At 44.5% G+C, this 13,394-nt stretch overlaps 1 protein-coding gene and 1 pseudogene across 1 annotated transcript; both read right to left on the bottom strand.

Moving 5' to 3' along the window:
- Positions 1-1,000: 1,000 nt before the first annotated feature.
- LOC114218771 (cytochrome c oxidase subunit 7A2, mitochondrial pseudogene) lies at positions 1,001-2,053 on the bottom strand (annotated as a pseudogene).
- Positions 2,054-2,561: 508 nt separating this feature from the next.
- Positions 2,562-13,138, bottom strand: NDUFC2 (NADH:ubiquinone oxidoreductase subunit C2). The gene is made up of 3 exons (XM_028116064.2): positions 12,819-13,138; positions 5,732-5,875; positions 2,562-2,742 (listed from the first exon to the last, which is right to left on the bottom strand). The coding sequence occupies exons 1-3, from the start codon at positions 12,985-12,987 to the stop codon at positions 2,693-2,695; spliced, it is 363 nt and encodes a 120-aa protein (XP_027971865.1). The 5' UTR covers positions 12,988-13,138; the 3' UTR covers positions 2,562-2,692.
- Positions 13,139-13,394: the final 256 nt, after the last annotated feature.

Consider the following 13,394-nt stretch of genomic DNA (forward strand, 5'->3'; position numbering starts at 1 on the left):
CAGCTTTCCGCATTGCCGTTTCCCTGGCAGTAAAACGTGGAGCCCAATCCCAGAGCTGTGATCACAGCTCTGATAACCTCACTCTTCTCGCGGTGCTGCCGCGCGGCCAGTTTTCCTACAGCTGGCGTTATTTATCCTACTGCGGCAGGCACATGATAGGAATTTACACTGACTTGGTTTTTCAAATTTCTGCTCTCCACAGATCCCTTTAAGTGACAGAAGGCAGACTGTGTGGTGAGGACATGAACAGCTCACTAGCTCTGAGGCAAACTGGAATGGCCTGGAACTGCAGCTGGAAGCAGAGGCGACTTGGTTCTCTGGGATGCTTCCCTGCCTCCCTCGGAGCGCCAGTTTGTGGACTTGGCACCAGGTCACCTTTAGGATGCTTGTTGCTATTCACGACTCCCCTCATGCCTCTCTCCAACTGGGGTGGTGGCCAGGGAGGAGCTAGATATTATGTGCCGCTGTGGTATGGCAGAATGCGGGTTTTCTGCATCTGACGAAATGAAACTCACATCCTTTCTCCCTGCAGTCATTCAGCACGTGATCCTGGACGTTATTTAACACATTGGAGCCTAAAATTCCTCATCTCTAAAATGGGATAGTATTACTGACCTCACGATTGTTACGGAAATTAAACAATTCTTTCTCCCACCCTCACCTTGTACTTGGTCGAGCCCTTACTTTTTACCCTCCAGAACTCAGGGACAGCAAAGTCTCTTGGGATGAATGGTTCACACTCTTGTACCTGCCAAGCATGAATGAACAACAGTTCGTTTATATTTGTTGGAGTAGCAATAAAAAAAAAATAAAAACTTGTATTTATCTTTCTTAGCTTCTCAGGCATGATTTGAATAGATATGGAACTCACCTGATTTTGCCCAGAAACCATGTGCTTATATTCATTCTTAATTTGAAATCATGCACAGAAATAATCTTACAGATCTCCCAAAACTAACCTGATTATAAAATCTGAGCTTGGAAACTTTTTGAACAAACATTTGGACTCAAAAATTCATTAAGTTTATTGCGGGTAGGTGGGGGTTTTTCCTTTTAATGGCACCAAGTGTAGCTGTAGACAGTGTTAGCTGCTGAGCCCACTTTCTCCAGAGTGATCCAGTACAAGCAAAGTCCCCTCTGCAGTATCAGTCTTCTGTTTTCCTGGTCCTGAGCCTTCTCCATCTGAACCACCCTCTATACTGATTGTTGCAGAGAGCTCAAATACAAACCTGACCATGTCATTCCACTAAAACCCTTTAGTGACTTCCCACCACCTAGAGGATCAAGTCCAAATTATTCTGCATGATTCAGAAAACCCTCCATAATCTGGCTTACTTTGTTTTGCTTTCTACTAGAACCAGAATAGGCAAACCTTTTCTGTAATAAGCCATATATTAAATATTTCCAGCTTTGCAGGCCATAAGGTCTCTGTCACAACCACTCAACTCTACCCTTGTAGCATGGAAGTAGCCATTGATATGTAAACAGATAAGCATGGCTGTGTTCCAATAAAACCTACTGGCAACACATAAGATTTGGCTCACAGGCTATTGCTTGCCAACTCAGAGCTAAACTCCCCATTTTATTTATTATTTATTTATTTATTTATTTATTTCATGGTAAAGTCTGCTTTATTGGTGGCAGTTAGTATAAGTCAATAAATATTGATCCCCAAAGAAGAACTCATTTATTTATCTGGTCCATAGAGAGCTGAATGAAACTGAACCAACTGCCTGCTGAGATGATAAACTGAAGTCAATCCTGCTTCTTGGGAAATGAAGCCATAGCTAGCTGATATATGGCATATGCTGTTGCACCAACTCTAAGGATCATAGTGGCTCTATACAGGAGGGCATCAGCTACTCCATCCTTTAGATGCACTGGAATTCCATTATCCTCCTGAAATAGCTTTTGTTTCTCTGGAACTTTATTTTCAAACTGCCTGCGTGAAGCAGTACTTATGGTCCTCTGGGCAATCTGATGAAGAGCCAGCAGATTCCACATCTTGGCTCAGTTACTCTCCACCAACTGTGACAACCGAACACCAGGAACCTATTTATTTTTTTATAATTTTTTAAAAATTTTATTTGTTTGAGAGAGAGAGCGAGCGAGCGAGCACAAGAGGGGGTAGGGGCAGAGGGAGAAGCAGGCTCCCTGCTGGGCAGGGAGCCCGATGCAGGACTCGATCCCGGGACTCCAGGGTCATGACCTGAGCCGAAGGCAGTCGCTTAACCAACTGAGCCACCCAGGCGCCCTAAACTCCCCATTTTAAATCTGTCATATGTCTTCTTAAAATTGGGTGAATGGGGGGGCACCTGGGTGGCTCAGTCATTAAGCATCTGCCTTTGGCTCAGGTCATGATCCGAGGCTCCTGGGATCGAGCCCCGCATCGGGCTCCCTGCTCCGCGGGAAGCCTGCTTCTCCCTCTCCCACTCCCCCTGCTTGTGTTCTCTCTCTCGCTGTCTCATAAATAAATAAAATCGTTAAAAAAAAAATTGGGCAAATGGAAACTGATCATTCTCTGATGAATTATTTTTCTTATGACAAAAATGAAGTCAGTGTTCATGATGACCATTTTAATCATAAGGTGTTAACATACAGATTAACATAAACTTCAGATATATGGAAACATGTACCACCAAATTCAGAAATAACTGGTATCAGTGAAACCAAAGTAAGCATTTTGGAGACTTCAACGCACTGGATGGAATTCTTCAAGAAATTCACCGTAAGTTTTCTTTTCTATAAAGGGAAAGATCACAAAAAATTTACTTTTAAATTATGTTTCAGAAATCATATTTCCTAAAGAAAAATTAACACTTAATATTTTTATAGACATAAACTCCTAAGAATTTCCTTATGTTCTTGTCCTCAACCATAGTTTGGCAACCACTGAGACATTCCGTTTCACCGGATGAAGGATAACTTTGAAAGAATCTGTGGTGACATCCAGATGGCTGCTTGGAGGGGCAAAGTGCTGCTGGGAGTCCTGACTAAAGGGGTAAAGGAAGGAATGAACAGGGAGGGGCACAGGTCAGCTGGGAGGGCCAGGAGTCAAGGTGGTTAAGCTCCAGGTCCCTGCTGTCAGTGCAGGAGGCTGTTAGCACACCTGCCACTAATCTGCAGCTCAGAGACTGAATGAGGCTGTGAGGCGACACAAGCTCGTGCTGACAGAGGGAGCTAGTGTACAGAGGAGGCAAGAAGCCAGAGGCCGGGGACTGAGGACCGCTCCACCACTGTGTCTCGTGCTTAGGAATCAATATTCCCAAGATTCCAACTCTAACACCCAGCAGTTTTGAGTGTTCCCCATCCCTGATACATCCAGTATTCATGGCTTTGTACTCTAGTCTTTGAACTCTTTGTTGGTAAAAAAAAAAAAAGCTGTACCTTTTGATCCACCATAAATATCACATATATGACTGAAGGCTATGGGAATATTAAATAATAAAATTTTAGAGCTAAACAGGACCTTAGAGACCATCCTTCCATATAATGAAACTTAAATGCTTAATATTACACATTTATATGAATAGGAAAATCTATTTAAAATCTATATATTTACAAGTTCAAAAATTTTCTGCATTCATTCATTCACATATGTGCACATCTGTATTATCTGTATATATGTAAAATACAAACAATAAAAGAGTTATATTACAATCAAATTTATAGTTGAAGAGCAATAAGTAGAGTGTGCTGAGAAAATTCCTGTTTGTCACTGGGCCAGGGCTTCTTTGAGATGATATGACTCTCAATCCGGAATCTGCTCAGTGGACAGGTAAATCCAGAATTTGCTCAGTGGACAGGTAAAGATGGAACAAGAGGAGGATTAAGAAGGTACAGGATGGGTGCGCCTGGGTGGCTCAGTCATTAAGCGTCTGCCTGCGGCTCAGGTCATGATCCCAGGGTGCTGGGATCGAGTCCCGCATATCAGGCTCCTCACTCAGCGGGAAGCCTGCTTCTCCCTCTCCCGCTCCCCCTGCTTGTATCCCCTCTCTGTCTGTCAAATAAATAAATAAAATTTTTAAAAAAAAAGAAAGAAAGAAGAAGGTACAGGGTGTACAAAGTGATACACAGCAAGTTCAGGACACAGCGTTTCATGAGGCAGGTTTTTTTTTTTTTTAATCTTTTACTTTTTTTTATTTATTTGAGAGAGACAGATAGCGACAGAGATAGCAAGAGAGAGCATGAACAGGGAGGAGAGGGAGAAGTAGGTTCCCCACTCAGGAGGGAACCCGACATGGGGCTCAATTCAGGACTCTGGGTTCATGACCTCAGCCCAAGGCAGACGCTTACCGACTGAGCCACCCAGGCGCCCCCATCCTGTACCTTCTTAATCCTCCTCTTGTTCCATCTTTACCTGTCCACTGAGCAAATTCCGGATTGAGAGTCATAGCATCTCAAAGAAGCCCTGGCCCAGTGACAAACAGGAATTTCCTCAGCACACTCTACTTATTGCTCTTCAACTATAAATTTGATTGTAATATAACTCTTTTATTGTTATTTATTTTATTTATTTACAATATATATTATATATATTATATTTATATTAAATTATAATAATTATTTATTATTAAAGGCGGGGTTCTGTGTAGATCAGGTCAGCTATTATTTATTGCTTACTAGCAGAGGCTCTGTACTGGAGGCTGGGGAAACAAAGATGAATTTATAGTCTAGTGAGGGAACAGACTCGTGCATGTCACGTGGTGGATAAAAGGCGTGGGCAAAGTCCTTCTGCCAGGCAATTAGCTCAGCCTGGGGAAATAAGCCCTCCTCAGAGTCTGGATTTTATCCTAAAGGCAATGGGCAGCTACTGTAAGCAATCCCTTTTAGGCATATCCACATTTATCCAGAGACCTGATCTTTGGTAAGGTTGAAGGCAGAGGTGAAACAAACGCTAGTGCAAAAGCAAGAGATTATCAGGGCACGGACCGGGGCAGTGGCAGTGGGAATGGGATGGAGGTTTAGAATTGAAAAATACTTAGGAAGTAGAACAGCAAGACCTGAAGACGAATGAGAATTCAAAGAAAGACTGGAAGATGCTTCCCGGGCTTCTGGCTGGAGGAGCAAGGTGGACAGTAGTGCCACTCTCCGGAGCACAACACAGAACAGGAAGTCTGCACAGGCAGAGGGGACATAAATTCTGTTTGCTGCCTGATGGACACAGAGGTACTTGGCCAGAAACTGGATATACAAATTCAAGAGAATTCTAGTTGATAGGCAAGGATGTGGGAGTCACCAGAATACTGAAGGTACCTGAAGCCACAGGCAGCTGTAAGATTAACAAGGGGCGCCTCGGTGGTTCAGTCAGTTAAGCCTCTGACTCCTGATTTTGGCTCAGGTCATGATCTCAGGGTCCTGGGATTGAGCCCACATTGGGCCCTGTGCTCAGCAGGGAATCTGCTTCTCTCCTTCTCCCTCTCCACCCTTGTGCTCGCTCTCTCATTCTCTCTCAAATAAATACATAAACATTTAAAAAAAAAAAAGGACGCTTGGGTGGCTCAGTTGGTTAAGCGTCTGCCTTCAGCTCAGGTCATGATCCCAGGATCCTCGGATTGAGTCCCGCATCGGACTCCCTGTGTGGTGGGAAGCCTGCTTCTCCCTCTGCTGCTGCTCCCCCCAGCTTGTGAGCTCTCTGACAAATAAATAAATAAAATCTTAAAATAAATAAATTAAAATTTTAAAAAATTAAAAAAAAAGAAAGAGGTTTGCTACAGTTAACTTGAAATACCTTTTTCAGGAAAATCCTCTGGATGTGATTTTACATAAGCAAACATATCATGGTCCTTCACAGCATACATATAGTCTTGACGTTTTAAAAGATAATATCCAATAAAGACAAAGGAAGTAACATATAGGAGCTGGCGATGCAAACCTAAAATTCAAATGACAAATCCCAAAGAAAGCAAAAATCAGTCAATGTGTATTTAAAATCAGTTTTGCAGTTCAGACATACAATTTATTGTTATTTCTTCTATCATTCTTAAAAAAAAAAAAGGCTCTTCTACATGGCTCTTTTGAAAAAACAGCCTTGACCTTGATATATCTTCCTAAAGAAATCTGGCAATTATGAAAAGCAACATTAAATCTACAAACATAACTATTAATGGAACCCAAGATTTTTTTAAATGCAGGTTTTATAAATTTCCTCAGGAGAAAAGTTGGATTACTACAAAATCCTGAAAACCTAAATTAACTTGTATTCCAGGACCTGTTCAGGATGTGATGTGACAGAGGTGAAGTCCTTTACTATGCTTGAAAAAGCAATTTGGTTTGTCTCCATATACCAATTTATATTGGCATATTTATTGGTTACCAAAGCAACCAGCTACTCTACAAAAAATCAATTCTCTTTTTAACTTCTAAACTTTGTACCATGTGTATGAATTACCTATTCAAAAACTATATTTAAAAAAATCATCCTATAATAATGAGACTGGGGAGGATCAAGTCATGTGATCTAGGGAAAGCCAAAATTTAAATTCTGAAGGGGAGATCCAAAGGTCTGAACTTTATACACAGAAGCATCTTTTTAAAAAGGCTAACTACAAGGTTGATTTTTTTTCCTAGAAACATTTATTTAAAATTTAAAACCATATTACTTCATACAGGAAACAGTGCACTTTGATATATCACAGTGTCTTAAAAAGGAAAATAATCAGATTTATTTGGAAAGTTATTTACATCAGCCTAGAATGATTGGCAATAACACAGTTACTATGAAACCCAAATTGTTACAAAATGTTTACAAAAAACTATATTCATAGAAATTCTGCAGGTCCACAAAGGGCATCCCCTGAATGGCCCAGAGACCAGTGTGTGGGAACCATGTTGAGTGGGAGTGGGGGGCATCCAGGCACTCTGGTCTGGGTGGTGGGGCAGGCCAAGGGTCTCACATGGCACTGTCTAGGGGCTCAGCCCTGGGGCTGGGAACCCAAGTCCCCAACAAGGGAGGCCCAGGCAGAGATGGGGTGGGGGTTTGGAGCACAGTGGCATGTGGGCCCCTGGAGCCAGGAGAGGCCCCTCCTCAGGGGGCTGGATTCAGATGTGCTCTGGCGGTGGGGGGTGGAGGGCAGAGGCAGATTAAGTGCACACCAGCCTGATGCATGGGGCCCAAGCAGAAGGCAGGATCCGACCACATGGAAGCTCATGCCAGGTGTCTGCTCCCTTGCAGATTCCAGAGGAGCTCTGACCGGTGACAGGGGCAGGGCTGCTAGCTAAAGGACTGGGATCATGAGGCCCAGGAAGAGCGGACAAGTTTGATTTTCTAGCTATGCCCCAGAATTCTATCCCCAGCCCTCTTCTTATCCCACACGTATTCCTTTGAGGAACTCGTTTATTCCTATAGTTTTATCTTCCGTCCATATACTGGTGACCTGCAAGTGTGTTCAACTCAAACACCCATGCTGAATAACAGATATATCCAAATGTTTGACATGTATGTTCCCCTGAATACCCCTCAAATGAACTTCCTTCCTTCCTATTCATACCTCTTCTTCTTAATTCAGAGAATGATAAGACCATTCACCCAGGAAGTCAAGTCCTGGGTAATAAATACAGTAATCATCCTTTTTTTTTTTTAACCCTCATCCCCCCATCCAGTCACTGAGTCCTGTCAAGTCCTTATAAATATTTCCTTGCCTCACTTCAGGGAACTCATCTCTCACTCATACTAACTCCTCTCTCTTTCATCTCATTTTCCATTCCACACTTATCCCAGCCTTTACTCTGTCACTAGAGGAATTTTTACTAAAATACAAACCTAGCTTGTCAGCCCCTTGTTCTTCAACTATACTCAACAGGAGACCAAACTGTTAGATAATGACCTCCCAGGCCCTTCATGAGCTGACTCTTCATCTTCATCTGACACTCCCCGATAACGCACATTGTGCTCCAGCAATGCTGAACTACTTTTAATTCCTCATGCAAATTAGATTCCTTCATGCTTTTTTATGCCACCCACTGGTTATTTTTCTGCCCAGAGACCTCCTCAAGATTCAATTCAGACATCACTTCTGCTAAGAAGTCTTCCCAGAACCTTCCTTAATGGGGTTAACAGAATGAACGCCTCTCAGTTAATATGTAAACTGCTATAGAAATTATTTCCATCTACTACCACGAAAAGCCAATGCTTAATTCATCTTTGTATACCAGCACACAGGTAGCACTTAATAAATTTTAATAAAGGGATAAATGGCCTTGGGCAAGTCAATTTACTACCTTTAAACAAGGGTAATACCTATCATATCACTCTTACAGCGGTGTTATGTAAACCAAAAGAAAATACATGTAAAAATATTTTGGAAAAATGTATAAAACAATAAAAATGCAAAATATTACTATGATCTGGGACTGGACAGGACCCAGACTCTTTTGCATTCTCCTTTACCCCAAACAGCCATTGGTTCCCCTAATGGGCCACCTGCAATACAGTAAACCAAAGTGTGCTCGGTTCTACTTGTGTGCCACTGGACTACACAAGACCCAGACTCCCTATGCTTACCCACATCCCTCACAGCAGACTTCCTGAATGTTTCCAATGATGATGTCAGTGTCCCAGCCCTAAAGGCATGGTGTGGCCTCCTACCTTGTCTGCCTTTCCCTAACCTCTTCCCTACCTCTCAGTGGTGGTCTCCCTCCCACTACATGCACAACCCCTCCACAATCATTTTCCCTTTCTTTATTAAGTGACTCTAAACTTGGAAGCCATGGTGCTCTTTGCAGAACACCATAAATTACTGATCAATAAAAAAAACCTAGAAATCAACAAATATATTTAATTTTGTGGACTACATTCAGATACCATACCAAGACCTAAATTTTCCAAAGCAACTTAGGGACACCCAGGGAACTCAGGAACTCTGGCCCCTAGCCCTTAGATTAAGGGCTTTATACATCATCTCATCTAGTTCGCACAGACACACGGAGGGAGATAGCATCCCTATTTCATAGAGAAGGAAATGAACGCTCATGGAGATAAATAACTTCCCCAGAATCAAATGGCTAGTAGGATGGAGGTGGTGTCAAGCCTAAAATCATGGGCTCTTGACCACTATGCTCTTCCTCTGGAATAGTCTCGATTTAATCTGTACCTCCTTTGTGCTCCCAAAGTGCTCACTGCTCACCTACTTCTATGAAAATACATTCTCTGTTATACCTAGACCCATAATGGACTGTTTACTTGTCTCTCTGACTCGACTAAGAGCTCTTCAAGGTCAGGGATGGTATTCTTCACCCCATATACCTGGTATGTAATACTGCCTGGCACAGAGAAAGAGCTCAGTAAATGCTGAACAAAGATACTGTAAACTGCGTAACAACAGCTAAGAAATGGAAACTTTGTCCAGCACCTTCTGTGTGCCAGGCATTTTATCTATAGAATCTCACTTAATTCTCACAACAAATATGCAAGGACTAATTCTTCTCATTTTTTTTAAAGATTTATTTGATGGCAAACAGACACATGAGAAAGTGCTCAGCATCACTCGACATCAGGGAAATAGAAATCAAAACCTTAATGAGATACCACCTCACACCAGTCAGAATGGCTAAAATTAACAAGTCAGGAAATGACAGATGTTGGCAGGGATGCGTAGAAAGGGGAACCCTCGTACACTGTTGGTGGGAACGCAAGCTGGCGCAGCCGCTCTGGAAAACAGTATGGAGGTTCCTCAAAAAGTTGAAAATAGAGCTACCCTATGACCTAGCAATTGCACTACTGGGTATTTACCCCAAAGATACAAATGTAGTGATCTGAAGGAGCATGTGCACCTCAATGTTTATAGCAGCAACGTCCACAATAGCCAAACTATGGAAGGAGCCTAGATGTCCATCAACAGATGAACGGATAAAGAAGATGTGGCATATATATACAATGGAATATTATGCAGCCATCAAAAAACCCAAAATCTTGCCATCTGCAATGCCGTGGCTGGAACTAGAAGGTATTATGCTAAGTGAAATAAGTCAATCAGAGAAAGACAGTTATCATATGATCTCACTGATACGAGGAATTTGAGAAATAAGACAGAGGATCATAGGGGAAGGGAGGGAAACATGAAAACAAGACGAAACCAGAGAGGGAGACAAACCATAAGAGACTCTTAATCTCAGGAAACAAACTGAGGGTTGCTGGAGTGGAGGGGGGTGGGAGGGATGGGGTGGCTGGGTGATGGACATTGGGGAGGGTATGTGCTATGATGAGCACTGTGAATTTTCTAAGACTGATGAATCACAGACCTGTACCCCTGAAACAAAAACATTGTATGTTAATAAAAAAAAAAAAAGATTTATTTAGAGACCAAGAGCAAGAGAGAGCAAGCAAGCGAACACGGGTGGGGGAGATGGAGGGCAGAGGGTAAGAGTCTTGAGAAGACTCCGCCCCACACGGCACTCTATCTCACAACCCTGAGGTCACAACCCCAATATCACGACCTGAGCCAAAACCACGAGTCAGATGCTTAACCAACTGTGCCACCCAAGCGCCCCAATTATTCTCATTTTAGAGATGAAGATACTTTTTGCCTCTGAACAGCCTGACCAAGTAACTTGCCCAAGCCAACACAGATAGGAGAGAGTGGAGCAAGGCCATTTAGTTCCACAGTGGAGTTCTTTCCATTACAACAAACGACAGGCTTGGGGAAATGTGGAGTGGTGATGAAAAGAAAGAAAACCTCATCTCCCTAAAGACAGAAATAGACAAAGATCACTCCTTTCTGTGGAGAGGGGTCATATCCAAGGGAGATGGGATTTCAATACTATTTGAGCACTGGAAATGCTGAGATTTGGGGAGCTGGGAGCTGGCCTTCCGGCATGACATAGAGCTGGAAGGTGGCAAAAAGAGGCACAAATGAGGTGATTCCTGGTTGCCCGAACCACTGTATTAGCTTTCTTCTTAACTGAGCACCTTGGCTCCAATAGTGCTTTGCATTGACAAAGTTGACCCCCCCCCCTTTCTGAGATTTATTTATTTGACAGAGAGCACGCACGTGCGAGAGCGGGATGGGGGAGACACAACAGAGGGAGAGAGAATCTCAAGCAGATTCCTCACTGGGCAGAGAGCTGGGCATGTGAGCTCAATCTCACAACCCTGAGATCATGATCTGAGCAGCCACCCAGGCACCCCAAGTTGACCTTCCTTTTAAAACATAAGACCCCCAGCGGTGCCTGGGTGGCTCAGGCGGTTAAGCATCTGCTTTCGGCTGGGGTCGTGATCCCAGGGTCCTGGGATTGAGTCCTGCGTTGGGCTCCTTGCTCAGTGGGGAGCCTGCTTCTCCCTCTGCCTGTTGATCCCCCTGCTTGTATGGTCTTTCTCTCTCTGACAAGTGGATAAATAAAATCTTTAAAAAAATAAAAAAAAATAAAACACAAGGGCCCAGCGGTACCTGGGTGGCTCAGTCAGTTAAGTGTCTGATACTTGATTTCAGCTCAGGTCATGATCTTGGAGGTTGCTCTCTCTCTAAAAATAAATAAATGAAAAATAAAACACAAGGCCTGGGGGTGCCTAGCTGGACCAGTCGGTAGAGCATCCAACTCTTGATCTCAAGGTGGTGAGTTCAAGCCCCACATTGGGCATGGAGCCTACTTACAAAAAACAAACAAAAAAACACAATGCCTGATTACTGCATCTCTCCACTCTGCACTCCTGCCCGCAACAACTCTCAAAAGCTAAAAAGGTTTCCTGTCTGCCTAGAGAATAAACTGCCATTATCTACCTAAATCTCCTCCTTAGCCTTATCACCCTACCCTGCACACTCAATCAGGAAACTCTTCTAGGCTCAGAGGCCCTTGTCTCCATTTACTTCCACTAGCCTCCCATGGGCCTGGAAGGCTCTTCTCCTAGTATTTGCCTGATAAATCAAAGCTAAGTTCAAAGACACCTCTTCCAAAGCTTCCCTCCTGTTTTCCCTTTGGAAATCCATTGCCCTTAGCACAGCTACCATGTCAGCTATTATCTGACAGGAGACCACCGACACACTACTAGAAAATACAGTCCAGGGGCACCTGGGTGGCTCAGTCGGTTAAGCCTCTGCTGCCTTCAGCTCAGGTCATGATCCTGGGGTTGTGGGATCCAGCCCCGCCTCTCCGCTGATCAGGGAGCCTGCTTCTCCCTCTCCTCCCCGCTCGAGCTCTCTCTCTTAAATAAGTAAATAATAAATGAATGGATAGATAGATAGATTGGAATGAATACAGCTCAGAGGTTCAGCCTCTCTTACTCAAAGCAGGAGGGAGGGGGGTCCCCAGACCAGCAGTATCTGGGAGCTTGTTAACAGCAGGCTTCTTCCCAGACCTTCTGAATCAAAATCCACATTTTAACAAGACCCCCAGGTTATTAGTATGCATAGTTAAGTTTGAGAAGCACTGATTTGAATATGCATGTGAGGTCTAAAAACAGGCTACTTCATAGCCATAGGACCTTGGGCAAGATGCGTTAACCCCTCTAAATCTCTGTTTCTTCATTCCCCAAAAAGGATTTTGAGGATAACGACTACCACGCACGTAATGTTAGCAGTGCATGGCACAAAGTATACGCTCATTTTTGCACACACCACTGCGCGAACCAAGAGAGGAGCTGGCAGTCCGGTCCCGGGGCCTTCACAGACTCACTTGTGGGTTCGTGGGTTTCAATGACCTCAGTTTCCTGAAGTGCCAAATGACACTTTGGCCCTACCGGGTTCTGAAGAGCTCACGGGACGCAGATGCCCCAGGGAGGCGAGGCGGGGCCTGCTAGGTGAAAAGGCCCGGACAAACGAAAGCAACCGGCCCGCAGCCCCGCGTCCCCCTCTCCTCCCAGCCGACCCAGCCCGCGCAGCCCTCACCCGCAGACACCACCGGCCTCCGCCGGATCGCGTTATCAAGCAGGCCGGAACAGTAGCCCAAGAAGCCGATGTAGGCAAGCCGCGGGTCGGTCAGCTTGGGCGGGGGAAGGCTCCGGGCCTCATCCGGCAAGAACTGTAAGGGCACTCGGCCCGGCCTTCCGCTCATCATGGTGACGCCGTTCCCACTTGAGGCCTGGCCTCGGACCGCCAATTACAAAGAAAACCACCAGGACCACTGCCTGGGCGTACGCCGCGAGCTTTCTCCTCCGAGAACGCCGCTGAAGGGCATGGCGCAGGGCGGTGCACAGCCCAAACACTTCCCGGAGCACGGTGCTGCCGGGACCCCGCGCACGAGGTTCCGGGATACTAAATGGCCCACCCTGCTCCAGCTCTTGCCCCGGCTAATTCTGGCAGGTAGGGTTTGGGGGCTTGATGCCGTGGGGTAGGGGGTACACGAATTGAGCAAAACTGAAGAAGACTAGTAGATACTGCTTTTTTTCGCTCCACCTCCCCCACCAGGAATTGCCTCTCCCTCCCCTGATCCTGAATGGTCCGTCTTCCAGAATTTCTTCTGTC

Source organism: Eumetopias jubatus, unplaced genomic scaffold (genome assembly GCF_037043125.1).
Source record: "Eumetopias jubatus isolate StellerSeaLion01/CBP00866 unplaced genomic scaffold, mEumJub1_p1.0 scaffold_13, whole genome shotgun sequence".
Classification (NCBI taxonomy): domain Eukaryota; kingdom Metazoa; phylum Chordata; class Mammalia; order Carnivora; family Otariidae; genus Eumetopias; species Eumetopias jubatus.

Bases quoted from the DNA above. Each gene is read 5' to 3' on its own strand.
- NDUFC2 (XM_028116064.2), bottom strand. From the start codon at position 12,987: ATGATGAGCGGAAGGCCGGGCCGAGTGCCCTTACAGTTCTTGCCGGAT. The intron at 5,876-12,818 runs GTGAGGGCTGCG...TTTGAATTTTAG, and splicing joins GAGGCCGGTGGTGTCTGCGG to GTTTGCATCGCCAGCTCCTA. The intron at 2,743-5,731 runs GTATTTCAAGTT...TTCCCTTTATAG, and splicing joins AGAGGATTTTCCTGAAAAAG to AAAAGAAAACTTACGGTGAA.